General features: G+C 41.8%; 1 protein-coding gene across 2 annotated transcripts in view; it reads right to left on the minus strand.

The window, feature by feature from the left end:
- The window catches only part of LOC110520314 (pre-mRNA-splicing factor CWC22 homolog), a 51,736-nt gene that overhangs the window by 3,492 nt on the left and 30,435 nt on the right, over positions 1-17,809 (minus strand). For both annotated transcript variants that reach the window (XM_021597545.2, XM_036974821.1), the window contains 5 exons: positions 17,277-17,337; positions 7,219-7,296; positions 5,032-5,184; positions 333-460; positions 40-141 (listed from right to left, as the gene is read on the minus strand). In XM_021597545.2, the coding sequence (XP_021453220.2) occupies positions 40-141; positions 333-460; positions 5,032-5,184; positions 7,219-7,296; positions 17,277-17,337 (522 nt within the window). The remainder of the gene's footprint in view (positions 1-39; positions 142-332; positions 461-5,031; positions 5,185-7,218; positions 7,297-17,276; positions 17,338-17,809) is intronic.

The following is a 17,809-nucleotide window of genomic DNA, read 5'->3' on the forward strand; positions in this document are numbered from 1 at the left end:
TGGCACGTACTATCATATTATTAGGATGGAGGCACTTACGTAAGTCCACCCAGGCCGATGGAGGTGAAGAAATTAATGGCGAATCTGGTGTTCCTGGGGTTGTCACGAGGAAAAAGACCCTCAAAGAAGGGCTGCAGCGTCCTGGAAGATACAGCAAAGACCAGAAACAGAAAAAAAGGAAAAAAAAAGTCATTTTCCATTCAGTTAAATTAATTCAACTTTATTTTTCCTTTCAGGGGCAATAAAGAAAAACAGAGCTGGACTACAAATATCAACATCCTCAGGTAATATATTAGTTTACAGTGAATGAGGAAAAGACTAGATTGACTAACATATCCTTGAGTCGTTCATTGAGCCTGGGAAGTCCCATATAGGCACAGAGCTCCTGAAACAAGATCTTGACGAAGATACGACTGGATGAGGTGGTGGTGTCCTCACTGACTTTAATACATTCCAGCACCTGAGAGAGAAAAACCCAGACGGTGTAACTAGATTAGTAGCTGTTTAAAGGAAATCAAAATCACCAACCCCAAAAAATCTTGGCTGACCGAAAGTCCTAAGGTTATTTCGACCTATCGATTGGTTGAAATGTTTCAACATGTATTATTCCATATAGACACACCCTATGTATTTTAATAAAATCAACTTGTCTGATTCTGTTTGATGAAATAAGACAGAAATTACTCAAGAGGGAGTCAGAGATCAAGATAACCAGAAGAGAAAACCCTTAAACCGACCATCCTACTCCCGCTCCTGCTAGCTTTCGCAGATTCTGCCATTACTCTCCTGAAGTTGCCGGTAACAGGCTACACGAGGAGTCTGCAACCTTTGTCATGTGGCATGCCAATTTATCTGAACATTTCTACCAATCAACGTGCCAGTTATGGTTTTCATATGCACATTTTCTTCGAACAATTAAATGTATAATAACGTCTTCGTATCTCAAAATCATTGTCATGTGGTTAATTAACATGTATTCAAATCTGAATGAAAACGATAAACCTAAAATGTTGCATCTATTGCCAACTATGTAAAAAATATCCTACATAAAGCCCCCCCAGCAAATATTGCACCCTGCAGGTAGAACAAAAATATTCTGATAAAAAACATCATAAATCACACTGGCTACACATGGCCTGTCTGCAACGAACTTGAAACATTGTATAAACGATCAACTTTGGTCCAGCCGTGCCAGTGAGCTCGGGACAGACACCGCTTTAGGCTATTTTCCATAAGGGATAAGAGGTCATCAGGTAGACCTATTTAAAAAAAAAAAAAGAAAAAAAAAAGAAAAGTTTCCACTGGATCAGAGCATGACATTTTCCCCTTTCACGCTGAGTGATTATCGAAAGGCAGAGCTGGAAAGACCTTCCAAATACATTGAGTGTCATTCTCAATGGATGTTTAAAAAACAGACTCCACAGTTCATTAGTGGTAGTGCGTTAAGACAATTAGAAATACTATCAGATCCCCAAATGAGCACATTTATATGCCTACATTTACATGCAGGCCAGGTAGCCAACTTCTATGCGTAATCAGGTGCCTGTCCTTACTCATCATTGACAGTAGCGCTTTCTCACAAGTGTAGCATAGGTTGTGCGCTCTGCAAGCAACGTGTCTACTGGCCATGAGAACGGTAAAAGACGAATAATATACTGAATGCATTAACTGAAATTACCATAACCAAACAAACATTGTAGATGAGAAATTACAGGAATTAACAGTAAATGTAGGCTACTAGTGGTGAGATATATATATATATATATATATATATATATATATATAGATATAGATAGTGGAGAATAGACACTAAATCAAGGAAAACAATTCACACAATTAAGTTACGAAACAATGAATGTGCACAAATTGGCGGGAGAGCGCATTGGATAGAGACTTGCATTGTGCGGTGTCTTGTGTGCCATAAAAAAATATAAAAAAATAAAAAATAAAAGTATATATATATATATATAGATATATATCTATCTCTCACCAGTCAAAAGTTTGGCCACCTACCCATTCAAGGGTTCTTCTTTATTTTGACTATTTTCTACAATGTAGAATAATAGTGAAGACATCAAAATTAGGAAATAAAACATAATGGAATCATGTTGTAACCAAAAAAAAGTGTTAAACAAATCCAAATATATTTTAAAATTAGTAGCCACCCTTTGCCTTGACAGCTTTGCACACTGTTGGCATTCTCTCAACCAGCTTCACGAGGAATGCTTTTCTAACAGTCTTGGTGTTCCCACATTTGCTGCTTTCCCTTCACTCTGCGGTCCAACGCACCCCAAACCATCTCAATTGGGTTGAGGTCAGGTGATTGTGGAGGCCATCTGATGCAGCACTCAATCACTCTCTTTCTTGGTCAAATAGCCCTTACACAGCCTGGAGGTGTGCTTTGGGTCATTGTCCTGTTGAAAAACAATTGATAGTCCCACTAAGCTCAAACCAGAAGGGATGGCGTATCACTGCAGAAGGCTGTAGTATCCATGCTGGTTCAGTGTGCCTTGAATAAATCACTGACAGTGTCACCAGCAAAGTACACTCACACCTCCTCCTCCAGGCTTTACGGTGGGAACCACACATGCAGAGATCATCTGTTCACTTACTCTGCGTCTCAAAGACAAAGCGGCTGGAACCAAAAATATCAAATTTGTCTCCCATTCTCATTGGTGTCCTTTAGTAATAGTTTCTTTGCAGCAATTCGACCATGAAGGCCTGATACACGCAGTCTCATCTGAACAGTTGATGTTGAGATGTGTCTGTTAAGTGAACTCGGAAGCATTTATTTGGGCAGCAATTTCTGAGGCTGGAAACTAACGAACTTATCCTCTGCAGCAGAGTTAACTCTGGGTCTTCCTTTCCTGTGGTGGTCCACATGAGACAGTTTCATCATAGCACTTTATGTTTTTTGCGACTGACCTTCATGTCTTAATGGACTGTCGTTTCTCTTTGCTTATTTGAGCTGTTCTTGCTATAAAATGGACTTGGTCTTTTACCAAATAGGGATATCTTCTGAAAAAACACCCACACCTTGTTACAACACAACTGATTGCCTCAAACACATTAAGAGATGGTTTGGGATGAGTTGGACCGCAGCTGTACATTTCAATGAAACATGAAGCCCCAAAATTGCCCTCGCTAGAAGCCTGTTTCAGACATAAGGAAGTGGAAGGCTGCAAACTTTCCACTTTTAAACTCGGACAAAACAGAGATGCTTTTTCTAGGGCCCAAGAAACAAAGATCTTCTGTTGAATCTGACAATTAATCTTGATGGTTGTACAGTCGTCTCAAATAAAACTGTGAAGGACCTCGGCGTTACTCTGGACCCTGATCTCTCTTTTGACGAACATATCAAGACTGTTTCAAGGACAGCTTTTTTCCATCTACGTAACATTGCAAAAATCAGAAACTTTGTCCAAAAATGATGCAGAAAAATTAATCCATGCTTTGTTACTTCTAGGTTAGACTACTGCAATGCTCTACTTTCCGGCAACCCGGATAAATCACTAACACTTCAGTGCTAAATACGGCTGCTAGAATCCTGACTAGAACCAAAAAATGTGATCCTTTATTCCAGTGCTAGCCTCCCTACACTGGCTTCCTGTTAAGGCAAGGGCTGATTGATTTCAAGGTTATACTGCTAACCTACAAAGCATTACATGGGCTTGCTCCTACCCATCTTTCCGATATTGTGCTGCCAAACATACCTAATACGGCTGCTAGAATCCTGACTAGAACCAAAAAATGTGATCCTTTATTCCAGTGCTAGCCTCCCTACACTGGCTTCCTGTTAAGGCAAGGGCTGATTGATTTCAAGGTTATACTGCTAACCTACAAAGCATTACATGGGCTTGCTCCTACCCATCTTTCCGATATTGTGCTGCCAAACATACCTAGAAGTATGCTACGGTCACAAGACGCGGTTCTCCTAATTGTCCCTAGAATTTCTAGCAAACAGCTGGAGGCAGGGCTTTCTCCTATAGAGCTACATTTTTATGGAATGGTCTGCCTACCCATGTGAGAGATTCAGACTCGGTCTCAACCTTTAAGTCTTTACTGAAGACTCATCTCATCAGTAGGTCATATGATTGAGTGTAGTCTGGCCCAGGAGTGTGAAGGTGAACGGAAAGGCTCTGGAGCAACGAACAGCCCTTGCTGTCTCTCCACTGGGATTCTCTGCCTCTAACCCTATTACAGGGGCTGAGTCACTCACTGGCTTACTGGTGCTCTTCCATGCCGTCCCTAGGAGGGGTGCGTTACTTAAGTGGGTTGAGTCACCGACGTGATCTTCCTGTCTGGGTTGGCTCCCCCCCTTGGGTTGTGCCGTGGCGGAGATCTTTGTGGGCTATACTCAGCCTTGTCTCAGGATGGTAAGTTGGTGGTTGAAGATATCCCTCTAGTGGTGTGGGTGCTGTGCTTTGGCAAAGTGGGTGGGGTTATATCCTGCCTGTTGGGCCCTGTCCGGGGGTATCATCGTATGGGGCCACAGTGTCTCCTGACACCTCCTGTCTCAGCCTCCAGTATTTATGCTGCAGTAGTTTTTGTCGGGGGGCTAGGGTCAGTTTGTTATATCTGGAGTACATCTCCGGTCCTATTCGGTGTCCTGTGTGAATATAAGTATGCTCTCTCTGATTCTGATTTGATTTGAAGAAGCACATAAAAGTTCATGTGAAATTTAACAATCACACCTGTTAATTGTAATGCAGTCCAGGTGACTACCTCATGAAGCTAGTTGAGAAAATGCCAAGAGTGTGCAAAGCTGTCAAGGCAAAGGGTGGTTACTTTGAAGAATCGAAAAAATATTTTGGTTTGTTTAACACTTTTTTGGTTACTACATGATTCCATAAGTGTCATTTCATAGTCTTGACATCGTCAGTTTGATTCTACAATGTAGAAAATAGTCAAAATAAAGAAAACCCCTGGAATGAGTAGGTGTCCAAACTTGTGACTGTTACTGTATATTTTCTACTGGTTATAAGTATACCATATAGGGAATAGGGCGCCGTAGAGAGCAACAATACGTACACTCCACGGGACTGAGTCTGTGTACAAGAGATGGGCGAACATTCTAGCAACGTTCCTCAGTTTATTGGTCTCTAGGCGATGGATGGTTTCATACTGCTCCATGAAGATGGCCTCAAAACTCTCCATGTAGTCCTTCTTCAGCAGACAAAACCTCTGACAAAATAACAGTCACAGTTAAAAATGTTAGTTGATCATAGAATAAAGTTGTTTTTTTTAACTTAGTGCACTTGAAGGAGAGTGTTAAAGGCCACATTAGTGAACTGTACTACTGTACCCTAAAGCTTAGCAACAAATGTAATTTCAAGGGTGATGAAATTCCCATTTTCCCAATGCAACATAAACAGATTTCAACTAAATAAAAGAATGTCTCAGGCATAAAAAAATATTAAATTTTAGTAATTTAGCAGACGCTCTTCTTCAGAGTGACTTACACGAGCAATTAGGGTTAAATGCCTTGACAGATGTTTAATTCAGTTGGCTCGGGGATTCGAACCAGTGACCTTTCGGTTACTGGCCCAACACTCTTAACCGCTAGGCTACCTGCCGCTACTATGAAATATAAACTGCTCAAAAAAAATAAAGGAAACACTTAAACAACACAATGTAACTCCAAGTCAATTACACTTCTGTGAAATCAAACTGTCCACTTAGGAAGCAACACTGATTGACAATACATTTCACATGTTGTTGTGCAAATGGAATAGACAACAGGTGGAAATTATAGGTAATTAGCAAGACACCCCCAATAAAGGAGTGGTTCTGCAGGTGATAACCACAGACCACTTCTCAGTTCCTATGCTTCCTGGCTGATGTTTTGGTCACTTTTGAATGCCGGCGCTGCTTTCACTCTAGTGTTAGCATGAGACGGAGTCTACAACCCACACAAGTGGCTTAGGTAGTGCAGCTCATCCAGGATGGCACATCAATGCGAGCTGTGGCAAGAAGGTTTGCTGTGTCTGTCAGCGTAGTGTCCAGAGCATGGAGGCGCTACCAGGAGACAGGCCAGTACATCAGGAGACGTGGAGGAGGCCGTAGGGGGGCAACAACCTAGCAGCAGGACCGCTACCTCCGCCTTTGTGCAAGGAGGAGCACTGCCAGAGCCCTACAAAATGACCTCCAGCAGGCCACAAATGTGCATGTGTCTGCTCAAACGGTCAGAAACAGACTCCATGAGGGTGGTATGAGGGCCTGACGTCCACAGTTGGGGGGTTGTGCTTAAAGCCCAACACCGTGCAGGACGTTTGGCATTTGCAAGAGAACACCAAGTTTGGCAAATTCGCCACTGGCGCCCTGTGTTCTTCACAGATTAAATCAGGTTCACACTGAGCATGTGACAGATGTGACAGAGTCTGGAGACGGCGTGGAGCATCCTCCAGCATGACCGGTTTGGCGGTGGGTCAGTCATGGTGTGGGGTGGCATTTCTTTGGGGGGCCGCACAGCCCTCCATGTGCTCGCCAGAGGTAGCCTGACTGCCATTAGGTACCGAGATGAGATCCTCAGACCACTTGTGAGACCATATGCTGGTGCGGTTGGCCCTGGGTTCCTCCTAATGCAAGACAATGCTAGACCTCATGTGTCTGGAATGCGTCAGCAGTTCCTGCAAGAGGAAGGCATTGATGCTATGGACTGGCTCGCCCGTTCCCCAGACCTGAATCCAATTGAGCACATCTGGGACATCATGTCTCGCTCCATCCACCAACAACACGTTGCACCACAGACTGTCCAGGAGTTGGCGGATGCTTTAGTCCAGGTCTGGGAGGAGATCCCTCAGGAGACCATCCCCCACCTCATCAGGAGCATGCCCAGGCGTTGTAGGGAGGTCATACAGGCACGTGGAGGCCACACACACTACTGAGCTTCATTTTGACTTGTTTTAAGGACATTACATCAAAGTTGGGTCAGCCTGTAGTGTGGTTTTCCACTTTAATTTTGAGTGCGACTCCAAATCCAGACCTCCATGGGTTGATAAATTTGATTTCCATTGATCATTTTTGTGTGATTTTGTTGTCAGCACATTCAACTATGTAAAGAAAAAAGTATTTAATAAGAATATTTAATTCATTCAGATCTAGGATGTGTTATTTTAGTGTTCCCTTTATTTTTTTGAGAAGTGTATATTGTGGTTATATTTTGTTATATTTCATATAAAAAAACATGTAAAAATATATTAAATTTGGTCTACTTACCCCTGCTAGAAGACCAAAGAACTTCTCGTATGTCCTCTGTTGGGCACAGCAGTCCAGAATCATGTTGCACAGCTCTTTCTGTTGAGAGAAGACACAAAAATAGCTTTAATCTCTGGCACATGGACATAGAGAGGGGATGCTGGCCAAGCCAGGCAGGGCTGCACCTACGGGGGATAGAAAATACCTTGTACTGGCCTGGAGTGGAGACCCATCTGTTACAACCTCCTGCAGCCAGCCAGAGGCTGCTTCTGAAATAGGACCCTATTCTCTACATAATGCCATTTGGGCCTGGTCAAATGTAGTGCGCTGTAGGAATAGGTTGCCATTTTGGACAGAGCCATTGTCTTTCCTCTCTCATTCTCCAACAATTATCCCAGCCAAGCAGGTTATTGATTTCATAAGATTATATTTTCGATGAGGAAGCCAGCCTTGGGCGACCATGGGCTGCGGTATGATCAATCTTCACACTAATGTCCTGGACAGGCCATGACAAAATTACACTGGTAGTGAGGAGAGATAGGAGAAAGTAAATATCTCAGGCTAATAATAGGAGAACTATGATATGGAGATGGGAAAATGTATTTTCTATTTGTTTGACTAAAATATGAACACATTCAGATAACACAACACCTCAATCACTCTCTCAGCACAGTTATTATAATAATGATGGGTATGAGGCTAGGCGCTGTATGTATAGTTTGTTACTGAGAAGCCATTCTGCTTGCCGACGGTCTCTCTCTCTCTGCCACAGAGGAAGCCCTGGCAGAGGCATCAGGAGACTTATGTTGTTGTGTGATACAGAGATTGAAAGTGTGATGTTCACACAGTGTGCCTGATTCACACGCCGTCCATGCCTGGCAACATGATGGGAATGGAATGAGACTGCTGTCTGTCCCCTATCTCATCTCAGCTGCTTTCCACCCGGAGGTCATTGAGGGTACCTCCCAAATGGCACCCTATTCCCTTGTTTAGGGATGGGCAACTTTGATGGGTTGGGGGCCACATTAAATCGTAACGCATCATGAGGGGATGCAGTGGTTTGTGGGTCTGCATACCCACATCCATACCCAGGTCCAACCTTTTGGGGTTCCTAAGCAAACCTTTGTTGCAGGATAGTTATTTTCCTACAATTCTACACATTTTTCCATAGGGTGGAGAGAAATGTTTGCAGTTTTAATATGATACACTACATGATGAAAAGTATGTGGACACCTGTTCGTTGAACATTTAATTCCAAAATCATGGGCATTAAAATATGGAGTTTGACCCGCCCCCCGCTACTTCTCATAGGTCCTCTTTTGGGCACAGCAGTCCAGAATCATGTTGAAAAAAAATAAATTGCTTTAATATTGGGCACATGGACACAGAGGTGATTCTAGAGATTGCTGTCCTGCTAAAGGTGCCCTGGTCAACTGTAAGCACTGTTGTTGTGAAGTGGAAGGAGCAACAACAGCCCAGGTGCGAAGTGGTAAGCCACACAAGCACACAGAACGGGACTGCCGAGTGCTGAAATGGGTAGCACGCAAAAATGGTCTGTCCTCGGTTGGAACACTCACTACAGAGTTTCAAACTGCCTCTTGAAGCAACGTCAGCACAATAACTGTTAGTCGGGGGGGGTAAAGCTCACCGCCAGTGGAAACGCGTTCTCTGGAGTGACAAATCCCGCTTCACCATCTGGCAGTCCAACGGACTGATATGAGTTTGGCGGGTGCCAGGAGAACGCTACCTGCCCGAATGAATAGTGCCAACTGTAAAATTTGGTGTAGGTGGAAAAATGGTCTGGGGCTGTTTTTCATGGGGCTAGGCCCCTTAGTTCCAGTGAAGGGAAACCTTAACGCTACAGCATACAATGACATTCTAGATGACTCTTTTGGGCTAAGGGCCCAAAAAGGTGACTTTTTTTTTGTTGCACTGAAACATGCAAAAAAAATCCCTGATAGGGGGAAATGCAGGTTAACTAATTACTAATCTGTCATCTCAGATTTTGAAATTATGCTTTACAGCGAAAGCAATTCAAGCGTTTGTGTAAGTTTATCGATTGCATGAAAAAACATTAAGTACACCTAGCATCAGGTAGCTTGGTCACGAAAATCAGAAAAGCAATCAAATTAATCGTTTACCTTTGATGATCTTCGGATGTTTTCACTCTCGAGACTCCCAGTTACACAAATGTTCCTTTTGTTCCATAAAGATTATTTTTATATCCAAAATACCTCCGTATGTTTGGCGCGTTATGTTCAAGAATCCACAGGAAAGAGCGGTCACGACAACGCAGACAAATTCCAAAATATCCGTAATGTCCAGAAACATGTCCATTTTTTTTATAATCAATCCTCAGGTTCTTTTTAAAATATATAATCGATAATATATCAACCGCAAATGTCTTTATCAGTAGGAGAGGGAAAAACAATAGCTGTCCAAATTCTGTTGCGCAAGCAAAACTCATGTGACCACCTGACGTGATGTTATCTTTCTGGCTCATTTTTCAAAATAAAAGCCTGAAACTATGTCTGAAGACTGTTGACACCTTGAGGAAGCGATAGGAAAAGGAATCTGGTCGATATCCCTTTAAATGGCGCAATGGGAGGCTATGGAACATGGAGTTTTCAAAATAGAAGCCACTTCCTGGGTTTGATTTTTCTCAGGGTTTCACCTGCAATATCAGTTCTGTTATACTCAGACAATATTTTGACAGTTTTGGAAACTTTAGTGTTTTCTATCCTAATCTGTCAATTATATGCATATTCTAGCATCCGGTCCTGAGAAATAGGCTGTTTACTTTGGGAACGTTATTTTTCCAAACATAAAAATAGTGCCCCCTAGCTTCAAGAGGTTAACGAGTCCGACGAGTATATAGTGCTTTCCCGGGAACAGGCCCAAAATGCCCATCATTTGCGTGAAGAAAATAGAGTGGAAAGAGGACGCAGATTGGGCTATACAGCTCAGCTGTAAAATACAGCTCAGCGTTAGTGTTACTTTTTGCTTTAGTTCATTTGGTAAATATTTTATTAAAACTCTTCTTCAACTGCACTGTTGGTAAAGGGCTTGTAAGTAAGCATTTCACGGTAAGGTCTACACTTGTATTCGGCGCATGTGACAAATAAAGTTTGATTTGATGTCCCCACAACATGAGCAGCATCATACCCCCACAACATGATGCTGCGACCCCCCGTGCTTCACAGTTGGGATAGTATTCTTCGGCTTGCAAGCATCCCCTTTCTCCTCCAAACATAACGATGGTCATTATGGCCAAACAGTTCTATTTTTGTTTCATCAGACCAAAAGACATTTCCCCAAAAAGTACAATCTTTGTCCCAATGTGCAGTTGCAAACCGTAGTCTCGCTTTTTATGGCGGTTTTGGAGCAGTGGCTTTATCCTTGTTGAACGGCCTTTCAGATTATGTAAATATAGGACTTGTCTAACTGTGGGTATAGATACTTTTGTACCTGTTTCCTCCAGCATCTTCACAAGGTCCTTTGCTGTTGTTCTGGGATTGATTTGCACTTTTCACACCAAAGTACGTTCATCTCTAGGAGACAGAACATGTCTCCTTCCTGAGCAGTATGACGGCTGTGTGGTCCCATGGTATTTATGCTTAAGTACTATTGCTTGTACAGATGAACGTGGTACCTTCAGGCGTTTGGAAATTGCTCCCAAGGATGAACTAGAATTGTGGCGGTCTACAATGTTTTTTTCTGAGGTCTTGGCTGATTTCTTTTGATTTTCCCATGATGTCAAGCAAAGAGGCACTGAGATTGAAGGCCTTGAAATACATTCACAGGTACACCTCCAATTGACTCAAATGATGTCAATTAGTCTATCAGAAGCTTCTAAAGCCATGACATAATTTTCTGGAATTTTCTAAGCTGTTTAAAGGCACAGTCAACTTAGTGCATGTAAACTTCTGACCCCCTGGAATTGTGATACAGTGAATTATAAGTTGGAAAAATTACTTGTGTATTGCACAAAGTAGATGTCCTAACCAACTTGCCAAAACTATAGTTTATTGACAAGAAATTTGTGGAGTGGTTGAAAAATGTTTTAATGACTCCAAACTAAGTGTAAGGAAACTTCCGACTTCAAACTGTATCTGTTCTCCTTTAAAAACAGAGGCAGACAGGCAGCGTTTCTGTGTGTCCACAGTCCAGTGAGCCGTGAGAAGAGAAACGGGCTATACTCTGCTGTGGCTGTGAATTGGTTGACAATCACTGCTTCGGTCATTAGCTTTTCTAATGGGTCTATACAAATCACAGCTAAGATAGAGCAGTTCATAAGATCAAGGTCTCCGTTATTATCCTATCCACTTGGGTGTCGGTCCAAGGAATTCTCTAAATGAATGTGTACCCATAGCCTAGAATATGTGAATTATAGAATGTGTGTGTGTCCTTGTCCACCTGGTTGTGAGGGCAGAAACCTCCATCACTGACACTCCGAGTCCTTGTAGCTGGGTGGGTATTACTTGCTAAGGTCGGCTCTATAGGAAGTGTGAGGATTATATATGCAGACATAGAGAACTATTTCTATATGGTTCTGTGTGTGCATGCTTCCCAGCAGCATTAAAGAGTTCACTTTAAATAACATTTGGTTCATTACCATGAAAGCAGTTTGTGGACATGGAAAGACAGCAGTCATGCTTTGGGTTCATTTACTGAGCAATTTCTTACCAAAAACCAATGCAGCCCTGACCATCCCTGCAGCTTACTATGGTATTTCTCTGGGCTGCAAAGAAAGTATTCAGCCTCTTTGCTATGAGAGACGAAATTGAGCTCAGGTGCATCCTGTGTCCATTAATCGTCCTTCAGATGTTTCTACAACTTTATTGGAGTCCACCTGTGGTAAAGGTCCCACAGTTGATAGTGCATGTCCGACAAAAAAACAAGCCATGAGGTCGAAGGAATTATCCGTAAAGCTCAGAGACAGGCTTGTGTCAAGGAACAGATCTGGGTAAGGGTACCAACAAATTTCTGCAGCATTCAAGGTCCCCAAGAAAAACAGCGGCCTCCGTTATTCTAAAATGGAGGCAGTTTGGAAGCACTAAAACTCTTCCTAGAGCTGGCTGCCCTGCCAAACTGAGCAATTGGGAGAGAAGGGCCTTGGTCAGGGAGGTGACCAAGAACCCGATGGTCAATCTGAATGAGCTCCCCTGTGGAGATCGGAGAACCTTCCAGAAAAACAAACATCTGTGCAGCACTCCACCACTCACCACATGACAGTTGGCATGGAGTTTGCCAAATGGCACCTAAAGACTCTCAGAACATGAGAAACAAGATTCTCTGGTCTGATGAAACCAAGATTGAACTCTTTGGCCTGAATGCCAAGCGTCACGTCTGGAGGAAACCTGGCACCATCCCTACGGTGAAGCATGGTGTTGATAGCGTCACACTGTGGGGATGTTTTTCAGCGGCAGGGGGACTGGGAGACTAGTCAGTAACGAGGGAAAGATGAATGGAGCGAAGTACAGAGAGATTCCTTGATGAAAACCAGACTGGGGTCAAGGTTCACCTTCCAACATGCCAATTACCCTAACCACACAGCCAAGACAACGCAGGAGTGGCTTTGGGACAAGTCTCAATATCCTCGAGTGGCCAGAGCCCAGACTTGAACCTGATCAAACATCTCTGGGAAGACCATAAAATAGCTGTGCAGCGACGCTCCCCATCTAACCTGACAGAGCTTGAGAGGATCTGCAGAGAAGAATGGGAGAAACTCCCAAACTACAGGTGTGCCAAGCTTGTAGCGTCATACCTAAGAGCCTGTAGTCTCTGCCAAAGGAGCTTCAAAGTACTGAGTAAAGGGTCTGAATACTTATGTAAAATGTCATATTTTCAACGTTTTTATTGTAATAAATTAGCAAAATAAAAATATATTTTTTTTCCTTTGTCATTATGGGGTATTGTGTGTATATTGATGAGGAAAAAATACAATTGAATATATTTTAGAATAAGGCTGTGACCTAAAAATGTGGGAAAGGTCAAGGGGGCTGGAATACTTTCCGAAGGCACTGTAGATAAAGGCCAAAAGGGTCTCACTCCATGCTGCAGCATCATAGGAGGCTGAAGATTAAACAAATCCTACAAACTCTTAAATACAACAGCATAACATTTCTAAACCAACCCTAGACAATCGGAGACTCATCAGCCGAAAGACTAAACTGATAACATTGGTGTGCTTTCTTTTTTGTGTTCACAAGGTGAAAAAAAAATCCTAGCTGAAATGTACATCTTTGCTATATATTTCACAGCAAGCGTACTTTTATGGAAGCATGTCATTCCAGTATGAGTAAGTAAAATGCATGTAAAACGTGTAAATCTCCATATAAACATTTCAAATATTTAAGAGCACAGATTCTGATTGTTAAAGCGGGGCTGACAATCTCAATCTTTGTTTTTTTCTAGCAGAACAAACCTTCACGGTGAAGCATGGAGAGGCAGGCAGGGGTGCTGTGAACAACGAGAAACCTAGCTGTAGAAACGACTGACACTGATTAATTATTCATTCACTCCCCTTAAAAAAATGACATGTTCGCTCTCTCACTGCTGATAATAATAAAGGGCAATAATTAGGCCTGCTGTCAAGTCAGCTACATGGTGCCAGACTAGTAGACAGAAAGAGGTGATAGAACTGATAATCATCCACACACAGCTCATCTCCTTTATTAAGTTTGCGTCACAGTTCACACCACATAGAAATGAATGACTAATAAGCTGTGCGACTGTCATATAGGCCTATCTAGCAATATTGGCCTGGTGATGGTACGATGCTTAAAGGCTCATCCCAGGTATGACATTATACTATACATTGACACAGGACTGAAAGTCATTGAGGGTCAGTTTATCTGATCCAGATTAGCCTAAACCTAGTCCTGGACTAAACAGCATGGTCAGTGGAAAAATCACCATTTCAAGTTCTTTCTAAGGAGCCCTGGAGTAGGCTTAATCGGAATCCAGGAAACTGGCCTTCAACGTGGGTGGCAGGTAGACTAGCGGTTAAGAGCGTGTGGCCAGTAACCAAAAAGACGCTGGTTAGAATCCCCAAGCAGACTAGGTAACAAAAAAATCTGCCTATGTGCCCTTGGTCCTGCAAGTCGCTCTGCATAAAATGTTGGGCTGTCCAACTCAAACAAATAATCATCTTGGTCGACCGAGAGTCCTCCTGTTTTTTAACCTTATTTTTCCATATATTGGACACACACCCTATGTGTTTGAATATAATCATGTTTATTGGTTGTTCAGGAGGGAAAGGGCAAGTTCTGACGAAAAAAATATATAAAGCCTTTATTGCAGCAGAAAATAAACAGTTGCTCGCATTCGTGAATTGCATGAATGTCTCGTATTGCTGTGATGGCATAAACAAATTAATGATTGATACAGTAGCTTATATATTGAAATAAAGGCCTAAGTTACAGTATTTAGACTAAACAGGCCTACAGCTAGGAGGTGGCTATACAAAGATACTATACAAAGCCTACTCATAACGACATTACTTATTATTATAATGATTATCATAATAATAATAACAATAAGGAAATCAAGAAAAGGGAGGATATAGGAGCAGGAGCTGCATGCATATTATGTGTGACAAACAGGTGCTGTTAGATTATATTATTCTGCCTGTTTGGAACAGTGTAAGCACCAAATAAATTAAAAGTAATACCAGTCTGTTCTAACGAAAACAACTGTAAAGCCTTTATTATAGCATAGCAAAGATAAAAAAACAGACGAATCTGTGAAATTGCTTTATCCAACATTTTGCCGTTGCATGAGGCTTGGTGATCATGGAATCAGTAAGCTATTAAAACACACACTCAAAAAGGGAACAAAGCAATATGTCTTATTTTTGTAGAGATATATATCTCTCTATCTACGATTTATAAAGCCAGGCACATTTAACAGTTACGCTATTAATTATAGACCTAATTAAGTTGGGGTTTCCTCTCTCCTCAACTTTCTTAGACAATTAGGCTAAGGCAAGGGCTGTTTCCTCATCTCTGCTGCCTCTGCCACATTGATCTCAATCCCAATATGATGGTTACCTTTGCTATTATGCACATATCAACATAGGGAAAGTTGCCGCGGTTCTGAAACAGTATCCAACGCAGGACCGTATCCAACGCAGGAACGCAGACCGTATCCAACGCAGGAGAAAGCATGTGTTATAAAATAGTATTAGATTTATTAGTGTTGCTTCATTATTTTTTACATAATATAACGATATACAATTTCAGTATCACATGTCTTAGGGTAGGGCTCTCCAACTCGGTTCCTAGAGAGCTACTCTCATGTAGGTTCACTCCAACCCCAGTTGTAACTAACATGATTCATTTTATCAACCAGCTAATTAGAATCAGGTGTGCCAGATTGGGGTTGGAGCAAAAACCTACAGGACAGTAGCTCTCCATGAACAAGGTTAGAGAGCCCTGTCTTAGGGTGATGGAAAGTGCCATCCACAATGTCCACTGAGACAGGTGTCTTGTGCACCATGACAAAATAAATATTGGGTGACCAACAGCCTATCGCCGAAATGGGGTCAGCCCTACTAAAATGTAAATGTAATTAAATCATGAAGAGAGGATATAGAGCAATCACAATTCTTGTGTTCCCCTCCAGTCTAATGACCTTGCATTTCAGCCAGACAGGATCTGCCGAATATGTAGGTCAACCTGTTTAAAATCGGGTTTAAGTGTCTTGTCCCTAAATGACAGCACCGTGTGAACAGCCCATCAGCACTCAGTCACTAGAGTCACACCTCACGTAAAGACCTTCGTCTACGCATTTAATACAAAGACCATTCTCCATCTTCTACCATCTCTAATTATCTGTGACTGCTATGGTAACAAAGATAGGGGAAAGGATAGTAGGCAAGAGTGAAAGAGAGAAGGGGAGAAAGAGACACCTAAAAAGACTGAGCAAGAAAAATGTAAACTCAGCAAAAAAAGAAACGTCCCTTTTTCAGAACCCTGGCTTTCAAAGATAATGTTGATATAGAATCGGTGATCAAAACACAGCCATAGGTTCAGAGAACATGCTCATTAAAATACCACGTTACAAATACATGAACCAAGTAGTCTAGTATTTCATTTATTCACGAGCCAAAAAAACTAACAGTATAGCTATAGTACTATTTGAATACAGCTGTAAACTTCATCATGCACAACTCTATTCCTACACTAAATACCTAGATGGGCACAAACTGAGGAATTATTTGGATGTTAAAAGTGACCTAGTAGTAAGTTCACAAAAGCAGCCATTTGATATGTTATACAACTGCTGGCCCTGTGGCTATACAGCACAGTGTACCCATGATATACACCTCAGTGATTCCTTTATTAAGCAGGGAAAAGACAGATGTATCAAAGACGCCTGGGTATATTTTCTTTCACTATTTACTTACACATCATAGCTTTATTTTCAACACTTATTTCTTATGGAAGTAGCCAACTTACAATTGCATAAGAGACTAAACATATTGCAGAGTACAGGTACATGAGAGCGAACACATAATATTATTATTTCCACCCACAAACATGTGTACTGTAGGCTGGCCACGAGAAAACATGACCTATCGCACAGCTATTTTAAGATAACATAAATCACAGGCAGTAAATCACAGCGTTGCATTACATAAAACGTGTAGGTGCATTAACGGTGTGTAGGATGTCTCTAAACCTCTCTGCTCTACTGGGGTTCTACTGTAAAGACTACAAGATACTGAAGCTTGTTATTACAATGTCCACAACTGGCACAGTTAAAAATGGGACACTTCGGGAAAAAAAACTACTTGATCGGCTAAATCATAGTGGGGAACACCCAGTTCCTAAACGAGGGCTTTCTTTGGCCTGGCGAAGACGCAAAACAAGAAAATTAAGATGACAAATGCTTCCCGGGTGACTGAAGAATCCAACAACCCAGCAGACCAGAAACTATTTAGACGAAGCTAAAAGTTTTGATAAACAGCTCTGGAAGCTCTTTAGATTAGATGGCCATGATATGTCAGTCTAGCAGCTAGGGGGAAAGTATACTGGTGGAAGGGTATTGGGAGGAGAAGTATTGTAACCTACCGTTTGGCTGTCAGGAAAGTCCATCTTGATCAATTTGTGGGCACACTCCTCAAAATCCAAACTGTTGAAAGAAGAGAAACATGTATTCACTATTCATCATGACTTAATAAGACAATAATAATTAGCCAATAAGTGCATAAGTTTGCATTATCATATTCCAAACAGCTTTATCAGGCCATATGGACTAGGACAGAGTGTCCAGGCACTAGGCCGGGTTATGTCTTTGCTTGGATGGAATTTTAAAAACGTATCACACAGAAAAAATAAACTTTATCTGCCCTCATGTTTATTTTAGAAGTACATTCAGTACGCATTTAGACTTTATATATCCATAAACAAACATGGGGAAGATGATGTCTAATTTTGTTGTTTGATCACTTTGGAAAATTCCATCCAACCCAACTGCATTTAGGAAGCAGGCATTCTGCAGACATGGTGTAAAACTGTGGTAAACACCACGGACCTCTCATTTCATTCATACATTTCCACCAGCATTCTGCATCTCTTCTCTAACCACTGACAAACCCAGACAG

The sequence above is a fragment of the Oncorhynchus mykiss genome, chromosome 3 (assembly GCF_013265735.2).
Source record: "Oncorhynchus mykiss isolate Arlee chromosome 3, USDA_OmykA_1.1, whole genome shotgun sequence".
NCBI classification, from domain to species: domain Eukaryota; kingdom Metazoa; phylum Chordata; class Actinopteri; order Salmoniformes; family Salmonidae; genus Oncorhynchus; species Oncorhynchus mykiss.